Source organism: Poecile atricapillus, chromosome 2 (assembly GCF_030490865.1).
Source record: "Poecile atricapillus isolate bPoeAtr1 chromosome 2, bPoeAtr1.hap1, whole genome shotgun sequence".
In the NCBI taxonomy this organism is placed as follows: Eukaryota; Metazoa; Chordata; class Aves; order Passeriformes; family Paridae; genus Poecile; species Poecile atricapillus.
Genome location: NC_081250.1, coordinates 13,463,769 through 13,484,219, shown reverse-complemented (window position 1 = coordinate 13,484,219; position 20,451 = coordinate 13,463,769). Strand labels below are relative to the sequence as shown.

General features: G+C 37.5%; 1 protein-coding gene across 3 annotated transcripts in view; it reads right to left on the bottom strand.

The window, feature by feature from the left end:
- The window catches only part of CUL2 (cullin 2), a 40,606-nt gene extending 29,647 nt beyond the window's left edge, over window positions 1–10,959 (bottom strand). Inside the window, exons 1-3 of one of the 3 annotated variants that reach the window (XM_058831885.1) lie at window positions 10,799–10,959; window positions 7,375–7,513; window positions 1,388–1,490 (exon numbers count right to left, since the gene is read on the bottom strand). In XM_058831885.1, the coding sequence (XP_058687868.1) occupies window positions 1,388–1,490; window positions 7,375–7,493 (222 nt within the window). In that variant the 5' untranslated portion in view covers window positions 7,494–7,513; window positions 10,799–10,959. Of the gene's footprint in view, window positions 1–1,387; window positions 1,491–7,374; window positions 7,514–10,181; window positions 10,332–10,390; window positions 10,526–10,798 lie in introns of those variants that run through there. The other 2 variants (XM_058831884.1, XM_058831883.1) reach the window with 2 other exon arrangements.
- Window positions 10,960–20,451: the final 9,492 nt, after the last annotated feature.

Below are 20,451 nucleotides of genomic sequence, written 5' to 3'. Positions count from 1 at the left end.
CTTGTACTTAGCAAGAATCACAGAATAAAACAAGTTTAACAAAGCACAGATACATAAAACATAAAACACATTAAAGGTTTTCAAATCTAGGCCCAAATCTTTTGAAATTTAAGCAAATCATCATCTAAAAAAGCTACTGAACTTCTCAAAATAGATTCATACTTCAGAAAAGTAAGTTCAACAATTTAAATTAATTATAATTTGTGAGGGGGGACAAGATACCAGGAATTCTACTTTAATTCTCTCTAGAGTTTGTAATTTTAAAATCTGGCTTAAGCAGCAAAGAAGCCCATGCAAAAAGTGCAAAAAAAGGTAAAAAAATTATGAAAGAGGAAAGCTGATAGACAAAACAGAATTGAGAATGCTTTCCTCTGCTGTATGCATTTTGCAAAGGTTTTCCAACATTATTTCCGAGACAAGTGGTGGATAGTCAATTTAAAAACTGGATATCTGCTTTCCGCTACTTCCCACAGCTTCCACTGTGCTGGCACCTGCCTGATTATCCTAAGTGAGCTCATTCTGCTCACTAAATAAATGAGCAAGAACTTATTTGACAGAGTTCTCTGCTAGTTTAGTGAACTGAATTAGTCTATCAGAGTGCCAGAATTATCCTCTCTGTAACCAGTGGAACTGCCCATTAAGAAACCCAGGCCATCTTGTCAAATACTCAGGTACCTATGCACAAAGCCATTCAGCAGCACTATCCAGAATTTGCAAAGCTTTACTCCCTATAAAGACACTGATAAGCATCTTATTTAAATCTATATCTCTTTTTACTGATATAGATGGAGGCACCATTCATTTATCTATTAAATACGATGAAACATAATTCTAATGAAATTAGCTGATGAAACAGAAGTTGACTCACAGCTATACAGACATACAAATATTACTGTCACAATAAACAATTTGCTGTTATTTCCTCTCCTCCCAAGAATTTGTGTTATTTCCCACATATTTCAGAAGGTTTTTATTTATTTTTTTAACAGAGTATATACAATCAGTTTCCAAGACACTAGAGTAGATACTTTTCTGTTGAAACAGAAGGCTAATGGCAAACTACATTTGCAAAATGAAGATGTTTCTCTAACTTGTTTGATCATAAGCATTCAACATAAAAGAAAGAACTTTCTTCTCAAGCCAATGAATATAGTGCATAGACCATAACTGTTGGCTTAGAAAGAAAAATTATTTCTTTTGTGTTGCATCTCAACAGGTATCTATAATACCTGCCTACATTTGTGTACATGTTGTGTGACATGTTGCATATTTCATATGTACAAGTACTGTGTCTCTGCAACTCTGTGATTTAGTCTCATAAAGACCTACAAAAATTTTAAAAAAAGAATGAAGAACACATACATGGACATCAGTAACTACAGGTTACCTTGTGCAAATGGCGTACATGATTCTCCAAAAAAATTTTAGTCTCAGTATAAAGTCTCTCTCCAAGAGGTTCAGGATAGGCCACACACAAAGCATAAATGTCTCTGGGCTCAAAGTCAAGGTTTGTATTAAAGTGGAAAACATATTAACAAAGTTTATGATTTACAGAATCCTTTCTTCTCCATACATGCAGTTTAGGTTTTGGGGTTTTCTTTACATTCAAGCAAAAAAGATAAAATGGATAATTTTCTGAAATTAGTGTAAGTATTGGCTTGTGCAGAATCCAAGTTTATAGCATCAATATTAAATTTTAAATAGTGAATGCTGAGAAAATGTTAGAGCTAAGATTTGAAACTTCTGATAGCCCCCATACTGATGTGGCTTCTACCCTCTATTTGCCATGTATAATATACAATAACTTCAAAGTGAAAAAGCAGCTTTCATGCACCATTCTTGTGTATTTGCAGACAACATGAACTGAAACTCTTCTCATATAATGGAAAGAAGCATTAATCAGGTTAAGCATGAGCAAACATGGTAAAGACGACTTCAAGTTGTCCTTCCTGGAGTTGAAAACAACTTACTGTCCCTGCATTTTGCCCTCACCTCTACATGTAAAACAATTTCAGGGGACACTGAAAATTAAAAAACCACAATGGTGGTGTGGATGAAAAAAAAGTTTGTATTCTTTTTAGCCATTATTTTAATTCCAGTAGTCCTGTTTAGATCACAGCCACAATAAACAGTTTTACTTGTTAACTTCAATGGCCAGTAGCAAACTGTTAAGCCACACTTAGGGTGTCCCTAAACTACCTTGCAATGCTACCCTTTTGGTTTGTATCAAGTTTTAACAGTAACTTGAGGAAAAGAAGTTACTGAGAACTTTGTTTTCAGAAAAGTCAAGCAAGGATTAGGTCAAGCTTCACATGAACGAACAACTAAAATAATAAATATTTATTATATATTTATATATTATTTATATATTTACAAATATAAATATAATGGGAGATAAATTAATTCTGCTAAAATTACTTTAAAATATTGTTTAACCACTAAGCCTAGGCACTTTATAAAGCCAGCTATGATAGAAATCAACAATTTCACTTTAATTAAGGGAAGACACAAGATCTGCTTTCCTCTAGTCTACCCTATAAAAGCACATGCCTGTGTAAAAGGAAGTAGAAGATAGACAGTTGAAGTCACTGCTTAATCTACAGAACAGTGTCAAGCAGTCATCACACAGTTCATCCAAATGCATGTTTCATTTTTTTTACAGAATTACTACTCAAAACAAATAAGATTCTGATGCAGGAGAACTAATTAGGGAAAAACCCTTTATCTGGACACTAGAATGTCAGAGACCCAGACCAGAATCTAATATTGAGTACAGTTATTTCATTCATATAGATCTTTATTAGAATTCTTCTCAGAACCACAAAAAGCATTAAATGGAAACACTGAGAAACAAAACAGGCAACATTCACTGCTTTGTAACAGTAGCTACCATGGCACTACACCAGCTTGTAAGTAATGCCAAATAAAATATCAAAAAAAATATAATAGTGAAGAATGAAATCTTCTATTAAAGAGATTGCAAAGAATAATTGGTTTTTACACTTTCCTCTCCCCAGCAAATTTTCTTATTCTAAGGATGGTGAGTAGTGAAATGCATCCTCAGTGTAATTCAAGCCACAAGCCTCTTCGCTATGCAAAGATATTTTTGAGAAATTAAACTCAGAAGTAGAAATCTTCCTAATTTACTCACAAGCAAAGGGGACATGACTTTTTTCTCTTTAGATCCACAACTACATTACCTAAAATACCAAAACCTACAGATGTCTACTACAAGAAAAATTTACCACAAATCTAGAGGAGAGGCAGTCTTCACCACAGCAGCACAAGAAAATAGCAATGGCAGTTTATTTGATGTGAGCAGCAAACAATTATCTCTGAATTTATCTTGTAAACAAGTTTCTTAATTTTAATAATCCTATTTAAGAATGAATATGGTATCTCTGCTCTTTCATGAAAATGCACATCTTCCAAACATACCTGTCTTTATTCTAGAGAACAAATTTTCTTATAAATTATTAAAGCTGAATGGAGCATTCTTCCTTGACATTTGCCACTGTGTTTATTACCAGCAGATACACAAACTAAGAGCTTAATCACAGAAGCACTTGAACCAGCACCTCACCCTCCTGTATCAACCAAATACTACTTATTGGATATCAAGTTTCTCTGGAATTCTAAAAAAAAAAAAAACAAAAAACAAAAGCTATCATAAGACTGAAATATCCTACTGTAGCAAAACTGTTCTTTCTTGCATAATTGGTACTTGTTTCTTTATCCATTTTTATCTTTGAGTCCAGAACCCAAATTTAAGTGTCATATTCAAAATGTTGTTTCAACTCTCTTAACAAAAACAACAAAAAAAATCCGAGGTGAAATTAATCACTGATATTTTACTCCATAAACTTAAAGCACATTTTTCCTGTGCTGTTGTCCCTTAGAACAACAGCAAGAAGCCTTTACTGTTAAATAATTTATCTTTAATGGTGAAAGCCATCTGTTCTTGCAGTTAAGCATGCAGTTTAGCAGGGTGAGAAAGGCCAGAAGAAGCTGCAGCCAATCTGCTGCCTAGGGGCCTTCACTCTGTATTGAGAACAAGAACATCCAAAACCTTCTGTGACTTAAGTGCTTTAATAGTTGCTATTTGAGGGGCATTACCCAGCAATGGGAAACTGAAGCACTTCCAAACTAAGAAGGAACAACAACAAAATTACTATGAACCAGAAAATACTATATCCAAGGCTATAAAAGCTCACAAATATTTCCTTGGGGTTAAAAAAGCATCTAGTTAAGACTTCTCTAGAGCAATGTAGGGCTTTGGAAAAATTTCTGTTAATCATTCTGTAACAAAACAAAAAATTGTAGAGGATTTCAGTTAGAAAGAACCATGACCATATGAACTTTATTTACTCTTCCTTCTCAGCCAGTTGTTTTTAAAAATACATGTTTAAGTTTCTGGTTCATCATAGGGTCCTTGCAAAACAGTTCATTAGAATGAAGAACACAAACTTGGAGAAAAAATGGTGAAAAAAAGCAGGTGGCCATGCTGCAGACTTTTAAAATAATTCTGCTTGAAGTACAGCTGCCCCTGGGTACTCTTCAACTTATTTGTAATTTACTGGGTGGAAAACTCAAGAGAACAACAGGAAGATCTTGATGTTCTACCTGTTCAAAAAAGTTCTACATAAAAGACAGTTATCAAAGTACAGACGAACTACCTATCCCACTCTCTAACCAAGCCTTAACTAAAAAAGCACTCCCATGCCTACAGAACAGTTAACAGCAGTCTTGAAAGTGATACAATGTATTCACAATAACATCTCAAATAGAGACATAACTGTCACTCATTTACCAGATAATGAAACAAGTTCATACACATTTCTTTCTGCAGAGAATCTTAAAAGGAAATCTGAAGGTCAAAGGTGGCTCAGGATGACTCACATTTTAAATAAAGTGACATATGGTCTTTCAGTTGATCTTTTCCAGAACTCTTACGCCATTGTGGTTCCCAGCTCATTGCCATTCTAGCATTTCAAGTATGAGGTAAAATGTTTCTTTAAAGATAAACTATGTTTAACAATAAAATTACCCTAAGTTACAAATGAAACACTATATTCAAGATAAACAAGTTCTGGAGAACTAGTGGGGCAAAAATTAGTTCTAGAAGTGGAATATGTGCAGTACAAGTCCCTCATCCCTAAAATACTGTCAGCTTCCATACTCCACTGGATCTCAGCTGCCTCAAACAGCACAAGGGAAAGATAACACTTCTTAGAATACACTGATGCCAACTGAAACAGTGATTGTTTGCTGTTTCTTATCCTTTGTATCACTGCACTGACTATACAGTACAAAAATCAACTCATACTATAGTCAATGAAATAACCTGTATGAGTTTTATTGAAACAGCCCAAATAATTTGCCATCTTTCTATTGTGCTGATTAAACAATAAGAAAAGTAAGAGTTAATAGAACATTTCCTTTAAGAGAGAATAAAAAGTTAACAAAGAAGATGACGCATCTTTTAAACGCCAAATTTTTTTTAAAAAATATTTTTAATAGTTCAGTCTTCTTTATGTATAAAACCTAGAAAAAGGTTTTATTTCAGCTGTACAGAACTACCAGTTCCACCAAGTTGTTGAATACTTATTGAGCAGCTTGTGTTAAAACGCATTTTGGTTACAGGAACCAGAAGTACTAAACAACCAACATTCTAGCTGGAAGTTACACAAACTCCTTGGGCCATTCAGCCACAGACAAATCAAAAGGCTCAGCCTGTGCCAAATCAGGCACTAATAGTACCACTTTCCAAGGAATGTAATTAAAAGATGATAGTAAGTAAGGTCTTAAGAATTACATGCCAAATGATTATTCCAAGACTGCTTCCTGAGTCCGCTATTCAAAAGCAATCCTTTTCTGATGTTCAATCAACTGGACTAAATCCCAAAAGAGGATCAACAGCAGACTTGTGTGCAAGGTCTCCACATAAGAAGTTGTAAGCAAAACAGTGTGACAAGAGGAATCAATGCAGTATCTCATACAACAATTATTATTTTATATTTAAATCTATTTTAGATGCCCTTGTTTAAATGTTTAAAGTTTTAAGCTACAGAATTTAACTACTTGATAAAGACTGAATTATGTAATCCTCAAAAACAGCTTAGAATCACTGCAGAACAATTTCTTAGCATTTAAAGACCCACCTAATTGATTCAAACATTTTTTAAATTCTAGAATAACTTGAAGTTGACTTCAGTACAATGTGGCAAGTCATGCCCCTAGAAATTAAATAAAAAACTTTAAAATGAAAGAGCTCTTAAAGATTATTATACCACAGAAAGTCTCCACAAGAACTGCAAGTTATGTACATATACAGATGCACACACTCAAAACACAGGCACTTGGGAAAGCAATTCTGAGAAAGTTAGGTTCAGAATGATATGAGACTTTAGAGTCAAGCTCCTGCACACAGAATAAGCTTACGTTGTAAAAACTTATGCATAAGGATCTTCACAGGTGCTTCTTTTTTCACCCACAAGAATTAACGAATCAATAAATAAGTCTAAACAGTTTTTCCTCCTCATAATTAAACCAACCTGTGTCTCATCCCTGCAGAACAGGCACAAAGCCTCCTAAAATTCTCCAATTACTCACCACGATGTAATGGCTAATGAATATATAGACACAGGACACAGTATAACTGGTTAGAAATGCTATGCTTCTTTTAAAAGAAATTCACTGAAACTTAAATCTTGTAAAATATTACAGGTCAATTTTACATGTAAAACACAAAACTTTCCACTACACTGTATGTACAGCTGTGACTTGAACAGCAAGACCATATGAATGCAGAAAGAGTAGATATTTTTAAACATAGCTTAACTGTCACAAGTAATGAGGCAATAACAGTGGAGGGAAAGGAAGAAGGCTTTTTAATAAATCCTTGCTGTAGAAATGTCTACTATGGTAGTTATCAGTACAGTTAGAAATGCAAAGAAGGGGGAGAAAGCTTTACACAGAACAACCTCATCATCCCCCACATCCCAAATTTAAAGATGTGTACTCTGTCTTGGGTATTTCCCCTGCTACACACAAAGACTTAAACACACAGGACAACCTCACTGTCAGAATAGGGGACATGCAATACCTGTAAGAACAGCTTGAGCATAAGCTAAGCATTAGAGCTACCAAAAGTGACTAAAACTGAGACCAGTTTACTTTTTATCAGCATGGTGATTTTTCTCATAGAATACTTCCCAAATATGTAGAATTTCCATCCCTTTCAACTTATTCACAGTCCTAAAAACAGGTATAGTCTAACAAGCTGCTCAAGATCACTGTTACATAACACAGGTTTACTCTGTGCTAAACACATCACACAAACACATTAAGTCAAATTTTTCATTTAAAGGATACGAGAAGCGATCGTTCCACGTTGCTCTTTCAACATAATCCAACATAACAACAGCTTTAATCGTTGTTAGAAGTTTGTTCCATGTTTCATCGAAGTCAACTACTCGTGGTTTCAAGGACATTGTGGGGCTTTAGTGTTAATCTGTAGAATAATTAAACATGTCAGACAACAGGGCGTAATAATTTAAAAAGATACACTTCCTTCGAATTTTTCAATTTAAACTTTATACAGTGTCACACCACTACAATAAAGCGATACATAGAATACCACCTCCTCCAACAGGAAGCTCACAATCCCTCATTTTTAATGGTTTGGAATGGAACATTAATGTTGCACAAGTAGACTACAATATAACACAAACTGATCTAACAGCATCATGCTTTGTGAAATTCATTATCTCACCAACTACTCATTTAACAGTGTCACATGAAAAAAACAACTTTTCTGGAAATTTTGTTTTCCTCATTTTTATTCAAATTAACTGTATCTAAGGAAATTTGGTGTAAGAACAAACTAAACTGTTCCCAAGTATCTGAAATTCCTACTGCCAGTTTTTAGCCAATGCTCACCTTGGGCTTTCATCAGACATTTTCAGTGTTATATTTGTAAAGCCACAAAACCCTAGAGCTTTGATCAAGGATGTGAAAAAGAAAACACAGAGCAACATGCAGAGCTTTTGCAGCTTACTGCACTATGCAATATGATGAACAGTGAGATCTTTCAAGTAAGACATGACTTGAAAATACAGAAGCTGTGTTAGTAATTTAATATCAAAAATAACAAAAGAGATTTATTGCAAAAAAAAAAAACCCACTCAACATTAAATTATCTAAATAAAACTAGGGGAAAAGGTGATTTTAAAAAGAGACAACTGTGAAGGCCTCTTGTTTCCACTAGTCTCTGTCCTATGCACCTAATCTGGAAAGGACCTGATGTGTGACATTCCATGCACAAAGCAGGTCTGGTTCCTGCTCAGAAACACGACATTGTAAGACTACAATAGAAAGTGGAAAGAATACTTCTATTTCCATTTCAAAGAGATGGACAAGTGACTCTCCTCTTTCCAAATTTTCAAGGTCAGAAGGGAAAGTAGAAAGCTGGTGACAGACTTTGAGCACAAGAGGCAGACCTCTGCAAGGGAAAGAATCAGATATCATGCTAAAAACCTATTTAGCAACCAGCTTACTACCTTAAGCACTACTGGCTCTTACAGGATACATCACTTCTCAGCTTAAGAAAAAAGCAATAAAATCAGATGCAACTTTTAGCATGCATGCTTACAACCCACCCCCCTAACTAACCAAGGCCCTCAACTGCTATAAATGTTGTCATATTTGTAACATTGTTATTAATTCAATCCATATGTCAGCAGGAGCTTACACAGAAAAATCAGTGAAAAGTGACAAAACAAAGACCCATCAAAGAAAGTAAGCAGAAGAACACACTGCTGTGTGTTTCACAGAAACATGAACCTCAGCAGAGACAGACAACAGCTCACTTCCAGGAGGACAAAGGGGTAAGTGGTAATCTTCAAAAAGCCCTAATATATCCCTCTTCTGGAAAACGCAAGAGCATTTCCAGCTGACCCCAAGAAAAAATAATCATGGTCCACAGAAGACAATAACAATCATAGTAAGTGCTTGTGGTAATGAAGCTGTACTTGTGCTATATTAGATGTCGCTCACACAGCGATCAAGGTAAAAGAGCCCTTTCTTCAAAGACAAGCAAAACCGAGGTGAAGAAGGAAGGGCAAAGAAAAAGTCCTCCCCACTTCAATGGGGACATTTAATTAATGACATCCCAATGTCATTAATCAGTACCATTGTGTTCAGGATGATTAAAACCTAATACTATGCAAAGCATCCACATGGTCATCCAAGTATAAATAGATTAAGATAACTATTATTTGGCATTCTCTTACAACTTCCATAGAAATATGAATTTAAATGTGTTTTACAGACATTTTAACAAATATGGTGTAACTTTGACTGTAAGACACTGGGCTTTTTGGGGTATGCCGTGCTCCAGTGTCAGCAATACACAAGCCCACCAACTTCGATTGTTAAATGTATTATATTAATCACGGTAAAAACTACAGCAGGACAGAATATCGACCCTAGGCTTTAGACTATTCAGGGGGTGGGAAGCCATACCTGTTTGATAAACCCTAAGGTAAACAGATGTTACGGAAACATATTTACTCAGCAGGATAATAAAACGATGCCGCTTCCATCACCTCATTCTTTAAAACATACTGTTGTCATACTGCATATATTTGTTCACATTAATAAACATAGTATTCTGTCCAGCATCAAAGGACGCCCCAAATTTTCAAGCTTATTTCCAAGCTATTCAACCACTTCGATATGCAGCATTACAAACCCGTGGTGGGTGCGCAGCAACAGGCAGGAGCACTCGCGTCAAACAGGTGATCAGTGCTGCCCGCCCCCGCCCCGCTCTCCACCTTCTCCCTCCACCAAAACAAAAGCGAAACCGGCTGAGGATGCAGCCAGCGGATAATGAGCGGCCCCGCCGGAGAGGCCGCACCGCGCCCTCCCCGCGGGGCAAGGGCAGGAGCCGGGGCAGGACGCAGCGGGCGGGCGCTGCCGCGCAGACACCGCCGGGGGACGGGGGCCCGGGCCGGGGGCAGCGGCGGGGCCGGGGCCGGACAGACGGAAGGAAGGCAGGGCCCGATCGCCCTCGCGCACACCCGGCGGGGTCGGGACCGCCACCTCCCCGCGAGCACGGCGCTCCCTCCCCTCAGCGCGGCGGGCGGACCGGGCCGAGCTGGGCCGGGCGAGGGCGTTACCTGGCGGCCCGGGGCCCGAGTCAGCGACCCCCGCCCGGCCTCCCTCGCTCCTGCCCTCGGCCGCGGTCGCTGCCCCGCTCCGTCCTCACAGCGCTGCCATTACCCAAAGCCGCTCGCGCCCCGCCCCTCCGCCGGCGCCGCCACTGCCGGGGTCGGGGCGCGGCCCCGCGGCCCCGCTCGGTGCTGCTACCGCCTCGCCGCCGGCTCACCCGCGGCGCCGTCGCCCCCGGGTTCTCCCCGTCGGCGTCTGCCCGATGGCCGCAGGATAAGCTGGGGCCGACGAGTCCCGGCGCTCCGTCACTTTCCGATCGCACCCACCCCCGCCGGAGCAGCGGGGTTTGGTACAGCCCGCACTGTACGGCGAGCGCGGGCGGCCGCACTTCCCAGCGGCGGGTCGTCGCCGCGCACGCGTCACTCCACCTCCATGGCGGGACCGTTCCCGTCCCGCGCCTTCACGACATGGAGTCGCGGAGGGCGGGCGGGACGTGTCGGGACAGGGACCGGAACCGCCCTCTCCCCCGGGCGCGGCGTTCCCGGGGCTCGTGTGAGGAGGTCGCCGTTACCTCAGAAGGTGGAAGTGTCCCCGTCCCGCCACCGGCCCCCAACAGGGAATTTACCCAGCTTCCAGCAGTCCGCTCCGGTGCGGGACGCTCCGGGCAGTGCCCCGGCCCCGGCTGCCTTGGCAGAGCGCTCTCCGTCCCCTTGGGGACCTTGGCGGAAAGGGGCAACACAAAGTTGTTGAGTGGAAGTAACAAAGTAGAGTCGCTGTGGAGACCAAGTAGCCGGGCGTGCTCACGTGTCCCGGGCGCACGTGCGCGCTGTGGGAGCCCCCGGGCACCGCATCCCCCTGCGGACACCGCGCCGGGGCTCTCCGCGCTCGCAGCTGAACGTACGAGCTCTTTTTAAAAAACGCTTAAAAATAGGATTCATTTAGAGCACATGGTGCAGCGCTCGGTAGGAGACAATAGTCTTCTGGAAAACAGACATTTCTTTCTGAAAATTCTCTACTGTTCAAACTACTCAAAAACTCATGCCAAAATAATTGCTTTCCCTGTTTTCAAATTAAGCCCTTGCCCATTATATTTCCAGTGCTTGCAGCTTTATCATTAAGCCTTAATGCTTTCCTTTGTGTTCTCTTTCAAAATTATTTTTATTGGCTCCTTCTAGGCATTTTAAACACCACTTCAGCTTTCTCTGTTTTCACCCTAAACCCTCTTATTTTTCTATTCTGCTAGTTTAAAGCTCTTCTGTTTGCTGGGGGGGAGGTAGGTTGTAACTTCAAACTCTCAGGTGCTTGTTATTTTCTGGAAGTGTTGGATTATATCTGTGGCGCTTTCTCTTTTTTTTTAAGGGCTGAAGGATCTTTTTAAGTGGTAGTGTTAGTCACAAATTTATGACTTAAACTCTTAGAAGTTAAAATATATGCTGGCACAATTCAGTTATGCTGTTTAACCAAGCTGTGTGAATGTATTAATTGTACAAGGTCAGAAATCACAAGTTATATGGCCAATAATGAAAAATAATCTTATCTGTACACTACCCAAACATTACGCAGTACATATTTTCTAAGTTTTTATTGTATGAGGAAGTTTAGTCCTGAGTTAACTGTTAAAAACTAGAAACACAGATACAGGAAGGGAGGAATTTTCAAAACTAATAATTTGGGGTGTTCAGCATGGGAGAATCATGTATTAATTTTCTAAAATTATGAATATTCACAGTTAGCACAGACTTAATTAGGTACCAAATCCTCAACTATTCTGCACACTCTGCTCTAGAAGGCTGCAGTTAAGGAAGCAAATTAGGGAGTCACAATTCAGAGGAGAACATGAACATTTGTTACTGTTTTTATGTAAGGTATTTAAAAGTTGTTCTTGGATTTAAATGTATTTAAGAAATAAAAATTCCTACTTAAGTCACAACTTTAAAATCTGGATATCCTTTTCATCAAGTTTCTTTGTCAATGGTGTCCAGAGAATTAGCACCTGAAAACACAGAATGGGGTATTGTAGGAGTCTGAAATGAACAAGCTGTGAGCATTACTGTGTGTGTTGCTGAGGTCATGTCACGAAAACTTCCAAAAGAACTTCCGAAAGAACAAATGTTCTCATACAGTCTATTAAGAAATAATTATATCTGCCAAGAGCAAGACTAAAACTTGTGCGTATGCACCAATGCTTTATGTGAGTGGATACAAGATTTATGCATCAGTGAGTTCAGTTCAGTGTTAGCTGTGTGGTGGGGCTGCTCCTACCTGCTGAAATCCAGATGTTGATCATCTGAATTAACCTGCTGTGCAGACATGCACAAGACAGCCAGCAATGAAAGTTGCCATTTGGCAAAGCATGACAAAGTAATGGTGTCCTCAGCTACCTCAGTCATGTCTTGATGCATTTCTTGATAAAAGCAGATGTGCAGACCTACTTTAAATCCTGCTTGACCAATGATTAGTGTTGTCTTTCAGCAAGTGTAGATAGCAGAGACACAGATGGGGGACAGATAGAAATTCTGCAAGTTTTTGTAGGATAGTCCTATGAAGAAGTCAGCTTCTTCCCTGAACTGATAAATTCTTATCAGTTCTTTATGTATTGTTGATTACAGTAGTGAGTGGCACAGGTTATTTTCTACTAAATGCATATGCCACCTTAAAATTTTGACAACACATCCACAAATTTACGTTTCTTTGATTATATCTGCTAAAAGTCTGCTCACTGTCCAAATCAGTATTGCAGTATTTCCTGAGTTCCCCCATTGTTTACATGCATTTGTATTCTCTCATCTGCTATTTGTTTCTGTCTGTTTGCATTTACTTGTTTTCTTTTCTCTTATGTAATTATTTTCGAAGGAGCTGTCTATTTTTTTTTATGTTTATGCTACATCTAACACTATATTATTCTGTTACAGAACTAGGAATCCCATGGCCCTATGGTAATACAAACACTATATTAAATGTGCCACTATACCACTTGCTGCTTTATTTAAAAGCTGGTTTAGACTGCAGTCTGAACTGACAGTGAGTATCCACATTCGCCCACCACCACCATTTCATTTGCAAATGCTTACTATCTGCAAATGTTACTATCTGCTCTTCTTGTCCTTGATTTAAAACCCTATTTTTTTAAATTTTGAAATTAAAATTAACATATTCCTTAGACTTTTTTCATGGAGAAAATGAGAATATTGAATGGATTATTTATGTTATATTCAATTTATACTAGATGAGTTAGTCTACATTATAGATGCAGATAATAATACTAAAAATTTTTTCAAATAGTATTTTGCTTCTGAAAACAAGATAAATGAAAGCAGGAATGGACTTTTATTTCATTATAGCTATTTTTAATCTAGACTTTTATTGTGGGTATTTGTCTTTCATGTGGTAATGTGCAAAATATATGCATAAACTGACCAAATCTTTTGTGATTATAAAAATACACAGTAATTAAGTAGTATTCTTGTAGATTATTTTAAGTTTATGAAAAATTTAAAATGTGTGATTATTTAATCTTCTTTAACCCCTTTAATTTTCATTAAGAAGCAGACGCTCACTGCACTCCTGGCCACAAGATGGCAGCGCTGAATAGATAAAAAATAGTTCAAGAGTTTCAACTTGCATAACCTCCAATAAAACTAGCAAAACCCACAGCTGTTTTCCAAGAAACAGGAAAAATAACGAAAGTTGAACTCTACCAGACAACATTTATTAGTTAGCCATCAATTGTTTAGTTCAACTCCCAGATTTATTCTATCCTTCCCCAGGATTGCTTGGAAAAAAATTTGCAAATGTCATTTCCCCCCATCTATTATTAAAAAGGGGCACCAATTTATTTTCGTGTCATTGCAGCTAAAAAGTTAAATTATCTGTGTGAGCAATATTAGTTAGTTTTTCTTTCCTATTTTATTGCCAAAAAAATTGCTAAAAATATTCTGCAACATTATTGACAAGCAAAATTGTGTATTTAGAACTTGTATTTAGAGATCAGTGAGCTGTCAAGACTTTATGATGCAGTAAATGAGCCTACTTACAGGAATTTTCAGATATTAAACAGCTTTTTATATGAGGTTATATATGTGAGGTATATACCTCATATATGTAAATGGTTATAAATACTGTGAAGTACATGTTATGAGGAAGGTGTTATATAAGTAAAAGATTTTGGAGCTTTTCTGTGTTCAGTTTACAAGGTTGTAAATCCTTCCTGTTCAGTAAGTGAAACAGATGTCGATGGCTCAGGTACTTGCTATGGGCTGGGTGAAGCAGATATAACAATTTACCAACAAACAAGCAACCTGGCATATAAGAGGCTCCAGTGTTCCTATTTATCATATTGTTTATCTAAGCATTTGGAAAAAGAATACAAAAAGCTTCTAAAGAAGCTATTAGATGGCTTTATTTTCTGAATTGTTAAAAATGAAGGAGTCCTGGCTGAGCCATCATGTGGTTGGGTTTGAGTTAATTACTGGGATTTTGCTTTCAGGTTTAATTTGAACATGAAACTACCCCTGAAATTTACTCTAGTAAATAACCTAGTTTGTAGTTTTCATGCTTTAGCTTATATGCATAAAATCCCAAAGCTGGTATGAGTTAGGGAAGCGTGGTGACAGAGCTGAGGACATGGAACTGTTCAAACATCATCACTTATCCCTGCTGGTGGAAATGTGAGAGAGGGAGGGACAGAGCCATGAGACAATGCTGCACACAAGGGAAGGGAAGCTGCAGTTCCAAGAAAGTTCAGTTGCTTTTACCAGGTTATGAACAAGGAATATATTCGTTTATAGTACCAGCAATGAACCAAACAATATTATTCTAAATGTATCTTTTTCCCTTTTGATTCAGAAATTATGCAATTGTCTTCGGAAAGTGGTTTGAGTCTTTTTTTAGCAGTGCCTTTTAATAAAAGGCTCATAGATCATGTGCACCATTGTACTATTGCTTTTAAAAATCACAGTGAAATAATTATTTCATGGAGATGCCATAACACAGTGAAAAGACATTGCTTAATACTTCGAGTCCTGTGTCCAGTTCTGGGCCTATCACTTCAAAAAAGACATTGAGGTGCTGGAGCATATCTGGAGAAGAGGAATGAAGCTGGTGAAATGTACAGAAAATAAATCATATGAGGATGCAGCTGGAGGAGCAGGGGGTGTTTAGCCTTGAGGAATCTCAGGAGAGACCTTATTTCTCTCTACAACTCCTTGAAAGGAGATTGTTGCAAGGTGGGAGTTAACCTCTTCCCCCAGGCAATCTGAGACAGGATGAGAGGAGACTCAGGCGACTGGAGATGTTCAGGCTGGACATTTGGAAGAATTTCTTCACTCAAAGGGTTGTCAGCCGTTGGAACAGGATGCCCAGGGAGGTGGTGCAGTCATCATCCTGGGAGGTGTTCAAGAAACAACTAGATGTGGTACTTAGTGCTATGGTTTATTTGACAGGGTGGTGTTCAGCCAAAGGTTTGACTCCGTTTCCTTGGAGGTCTTTTCCAACCTCAATGATTTTACAATCCTATAATTTTATGAGCAGATACTGTGAGAGGAAGGCAGCTGCTGCTTTTTGTTTGCTAGGCACAATGTTTTGGAGAAAATAGTCATGTAAATCTTGAGTTGTTCTACCACTATACTAAAAATGTAAACCCCAGCATACAGCTCTATGACATCTGTGTGTGCAGTATATATAAGTATACATACAGATGGAACAAAAACACTTGAACTTGGTGACTGCAGAACCCTTAATGATGATGTCTCTAAGGCAGCACAACTTAATTTTGATACAAGGTTGAATTTGCAGACCTGTTGTTTCTGGAAAAAAAAGTAAAAAAAAAAAAAAAAGGAAAAAGAGCAAATAGTATCTGTCTCCATTAAAATATGATAAATGGGAAATGTCTAGTGCCGATTTCTAAAATGTCATTTTCTAAATTAAACTAGGCATCATTCAATTTCCTTGAGTTTTCTTGAGAAATTATTTTATAAAAGCATATATATTTGTCTCTCAGATAATCCAGCAAAACACATATTTCATACTTAATGGAGATGGAAAACTCCTGTAATGTGCAAAAGTGCTAGACAAATAGAATGAGAAAAAACAGCTCATAAATAAACCAGCTGGCAAAACAGAATCATCAAAGAGATAAATTCGTTGAGCTAGCATTTGATGAAGATATATCCTTTTCAGAAAAATATGTTTCTTTAGCCATTTATCTGTATCCCTGGTAGATAAAGAACTAACAATTCTTGACATGAAAGAAATACAGGTCTCTCACACAAACAGATTGCAAATTCTCTCACATAAACACATTGCAAATAGCCCAATAATCTTGTATTATACAGAATACTCTTCCATTTAGTTATTTTTCAGTTGTACCTCATCCTTCCTTTAATAGCTCTCAGACATCTTTACCTTGCTCCATTTAATCAGCAACTTTTGCTTTTCATTTTATATTCTGCATTCTTGGTCTTCATTGTCATTTACAACCATTTACCACCAACAAAACAATCTGCTTTCCCATCAAAAACAGCCTACAGTTGCTAGAAAATCTATTCTACAGCAGCAGTATTAACCAAATGCAGATTTTTAAAATATATATATTTTCATTGAATATTTTAATAAATATGAACTCTTTGTATGAGTTTGCCTTTTACTGCATTATTTGAATGTTTGATGTCATTCACCTTTCTGTGAGGTAGTTCCTTGACATCCTATTAGTGCTGGCCACATTCCTGCACTGGCTCACTGTGCCTTACAGGATACATCTTTTTCAAGGCACAAGTATATGCCAACTGTTTAGAACACCCATTGTCCTCTAGCACAGTGTATTCACATTCAACTACAAACTGTTTTATGTTTGGTTCTTTTAACATAGCCTATTCAGAAAACTTCTAATAGTAAAGTCTTATGTATTTAAATTTTAAATACAACTTAAGCAGTTGTTTGAAAATTTAATATTTATACTATAAGTATAAAATAATGCTTTATACAAACCTGATACTTTTCACCTGAAAAGTTCAAAGATCTCTACAAGAAGCAATAATCTGTAAATGGTTATAAATACTGTGAAGTACATGTTATGAGGAAGGTGTTATATAAGTAAAGTTCATTGTTCAGCAGAGGAAAAGAAAATTTCATGGCGTGGATCTAAGTTACCATTCTTTTTTTCTGCTGTAACAGAAATATCATGATGTATATATCTTGAAGTCACCAGTCAATCCTTTAAGCATTTCAGGTGCCTTACATTGTTCCCAAGTCAGAATATTATTTTTGGATTATAATAATTTCTCTCATTAAATGAATATGCAACAAATGACTATGCAGCAATTTATATAAATGTCAAGTTATTTGTCAGACTTGACAGGTTTCTCCACTGTTTTGTTTGTTCTGGCTCCAGTGTGTGGGGAGACAACAGTGCTGGAGACCTAACCTAGGACTGGTGAATTAGGAAATAGAGTCTGAATTCCATCAATTCTCCTCATTACTTACAAACACCAGGTATCTAACTACACATTCACAAATCATTTCAGCCATTTGTGTTGTTCAATTAATAAAGTGATCACAGTTTAACTGCTAGTGTACTCTGATTTGCTTTGCTATGTTTTGGTGCATCAGTAAGTACCTCCTTTCAAACTGCAGAACATACCAGACAGTAGCATATGAATTGGGATACCTGTTTTGTATTTAGAAATTTCAATTTCTTATTACAAATCCTAAAAAAGTAAAAAAAAAAAAACAACCAAATCATTACAAACCCAAGAAAATCAAAATAATGATATTTTTAAAAATGCACCTAGAATAGTGCTTGATATCCCCTCCACCAATAACAACATCTAACCCTTCCAAATAAAGAAATCCTATTGTTTACATGACACAAGGCAAGGTAGAGCTAGCTGAGGTACTGCAAAGCCTCACAGCTGTTAGGCCAGGCTTCTCACTAAGCCAGAACCAGGACTCCTCAAGGCTATTCCTTCCTGTGCTTCTGGGTTATGCAACCCGCAAAAGTCAAGGTGGTGCCTTAGCAGAGCACTAATTTAGGCAGTATCGATTTTCAGAAATTCCAGTGACAGGCAGCAGCAAATAATAAGAATCAAAAGATCATCAGTTCGCTCTTGTACTGCTTGTACTGTCACTCAGTCTTCACCTTAACACAGTTTAGGGAAGAAGACATTACAAAATATTTATAATTATACACATGTGTAACTTTAAAAAAAAAAATCTATATACATTTGAAAAAAGATATTTACAAAACTTTAACCTTTTACAATATTGTCCAATGTTTATCTTTCTAAGGGTGTGCTATTTCTTTTTCTATTTGTGAGACAATGGAAATCAATATTTTTCTTGCATTGCTAGGAGTTTATAAAAGAAAAGAATAGGTAAAATAAATTATTAGACTTATATTTTATACTCATTGAAGTATACTTCTTGCCTAATCTGTTCTCTGTTTCAGACTGATCAGGATTCTGTTGCAGCATGCAGATATTGGCTACTTCCGACTTTCATCACATTTACAAAATAAATTGTGAAATCAGTGGCTGTGCGTTGACGGCACTTTCCTGTGACCACTCTGCAAGTTCTGCATTTGTCCCTCTATTTCCTTGCAGGCAGTGAAAGAGCAGAGGTAGGGTTATTCAATGATCAGCTAAAATTGGAGTGGTCCATGAGGAGACCTGTGGTGAGATTATCGATCAGTAACTATCAGTATTATTTCAAATAGGATAATAGCAGTCTATTTTTCTGTCAGTTTTACCTGTATTGTCTTCAGATGACTGGATTCTAATTAAAGAGAAATTGACAACTAGGCTAGGTAGCATTTCCATTTTGCTGTCATTGTTTATTCCAAGACAATCCATGAACTTTTTTACAAGAAAACTAAACAGGTGTTTCATAAGATTAGAATTGAAATGCATGAAATTCTTTCAATCCCCTTAAAAAAAAATCTATTTAAAAGATAGCAGCTGTGAGACCCATATGTAGAATCAGCTATCTGAAAATCATACAGATAGCATTCCTACTGATGTAATGTGCATTTGTGAAGTTTTTATGTTCTCTGCAAAGAGGACCATGTTTCTTTTGGTGCCAAATGAAGTTGCTCCAACCCCCTGATCATCTATTACCCTCCCTGGTTAAGGTAGTACTTCTCTCTGTGTGATGGTGCAGTGGATCAGACTTAAGAATTGATCCAGATTTACTGGCTCTGCCCACCAAAGTTAAAAAAAAAAAAAAAAAGAAAAAAAAAGATATTTTGAGTTAGAAAAGATGACTAAGGCAGTCATTCTGATGGCAGCAAAGAGCCTGGATTTCAAGTTTATGTTCTTACATAAATTATGAAAAGCATGACAAATCCTGACTTGTGTGGCCTTATGGATTGCTTTTGGTCTCAGTGTTTGAGATTAAATGGGTTCTCATCCAAGCATTGATCCCAATTTAAAGAGAACTGGTTTTAGTTGAAGTGAACACTTTTGTGGCACAGGTCAGTCTGGCCTCAGGCAACAAACACAGTACCCCAACCCTGCTGCAGTAAGAACTAACAGTTGCTTTTCATTCCCTTCCTCTTCCAGCCCGCCAACTTCAGTGAGCTGCATCAAGAGCCAGACCTGGTTAGGCATCTTTGTATCTCCAAGGTCTAAGTCCCTCTGGCAGCTCACTTACTCCTCTGATACACATCATTACAAGAAAAGCAGTATAAATAGTAATAAATTCTTAGTTAAACATTTCAAAGCTGTTTATGACTTACTTGAAAGCTAAAAAAAATTAAAAATAACTGCTTGTCCAAATCCAGGCCCTAAGAGTTCATGGAAATTCTCAGTCTGTTTACAGGTAATTCACTTCAGTGGTTTCCATTATTTAACACCCTCATTTAAAATTTCTTCCTGTTTGTAATAAGACTTCTACCTTCAAAAATATTTTTGAGGTGCTGCTAATATCCTAAATGCCATTTTTGGCTTTTTGAGTATAAAAGGCAAAATTGGAATTTCTTCCAAAGGTTTCAGCAGAGTAATTCTCAGTAATTAAACACTTTCCTGTTCATTTGGTTATCTTACTATTTTAACAAATATTTTTAATTGACATATCTTCTAATGAATGAGCAAAACAATAGCGTATGTAATGGGTGAGCTCTTAATTAATTATGGGAAGAGAAACTCCTATTTAAAAACCCAGAACAGACACAAAATATAAACGTAACAAAGGGAGGGAAACAGAACTCAAAACAGGAAGGGGGTGTTCAATATCTCAAGAAAGGAAATGTAGGATGAAAACAAAAAACTTGCACAAGCAATAGTG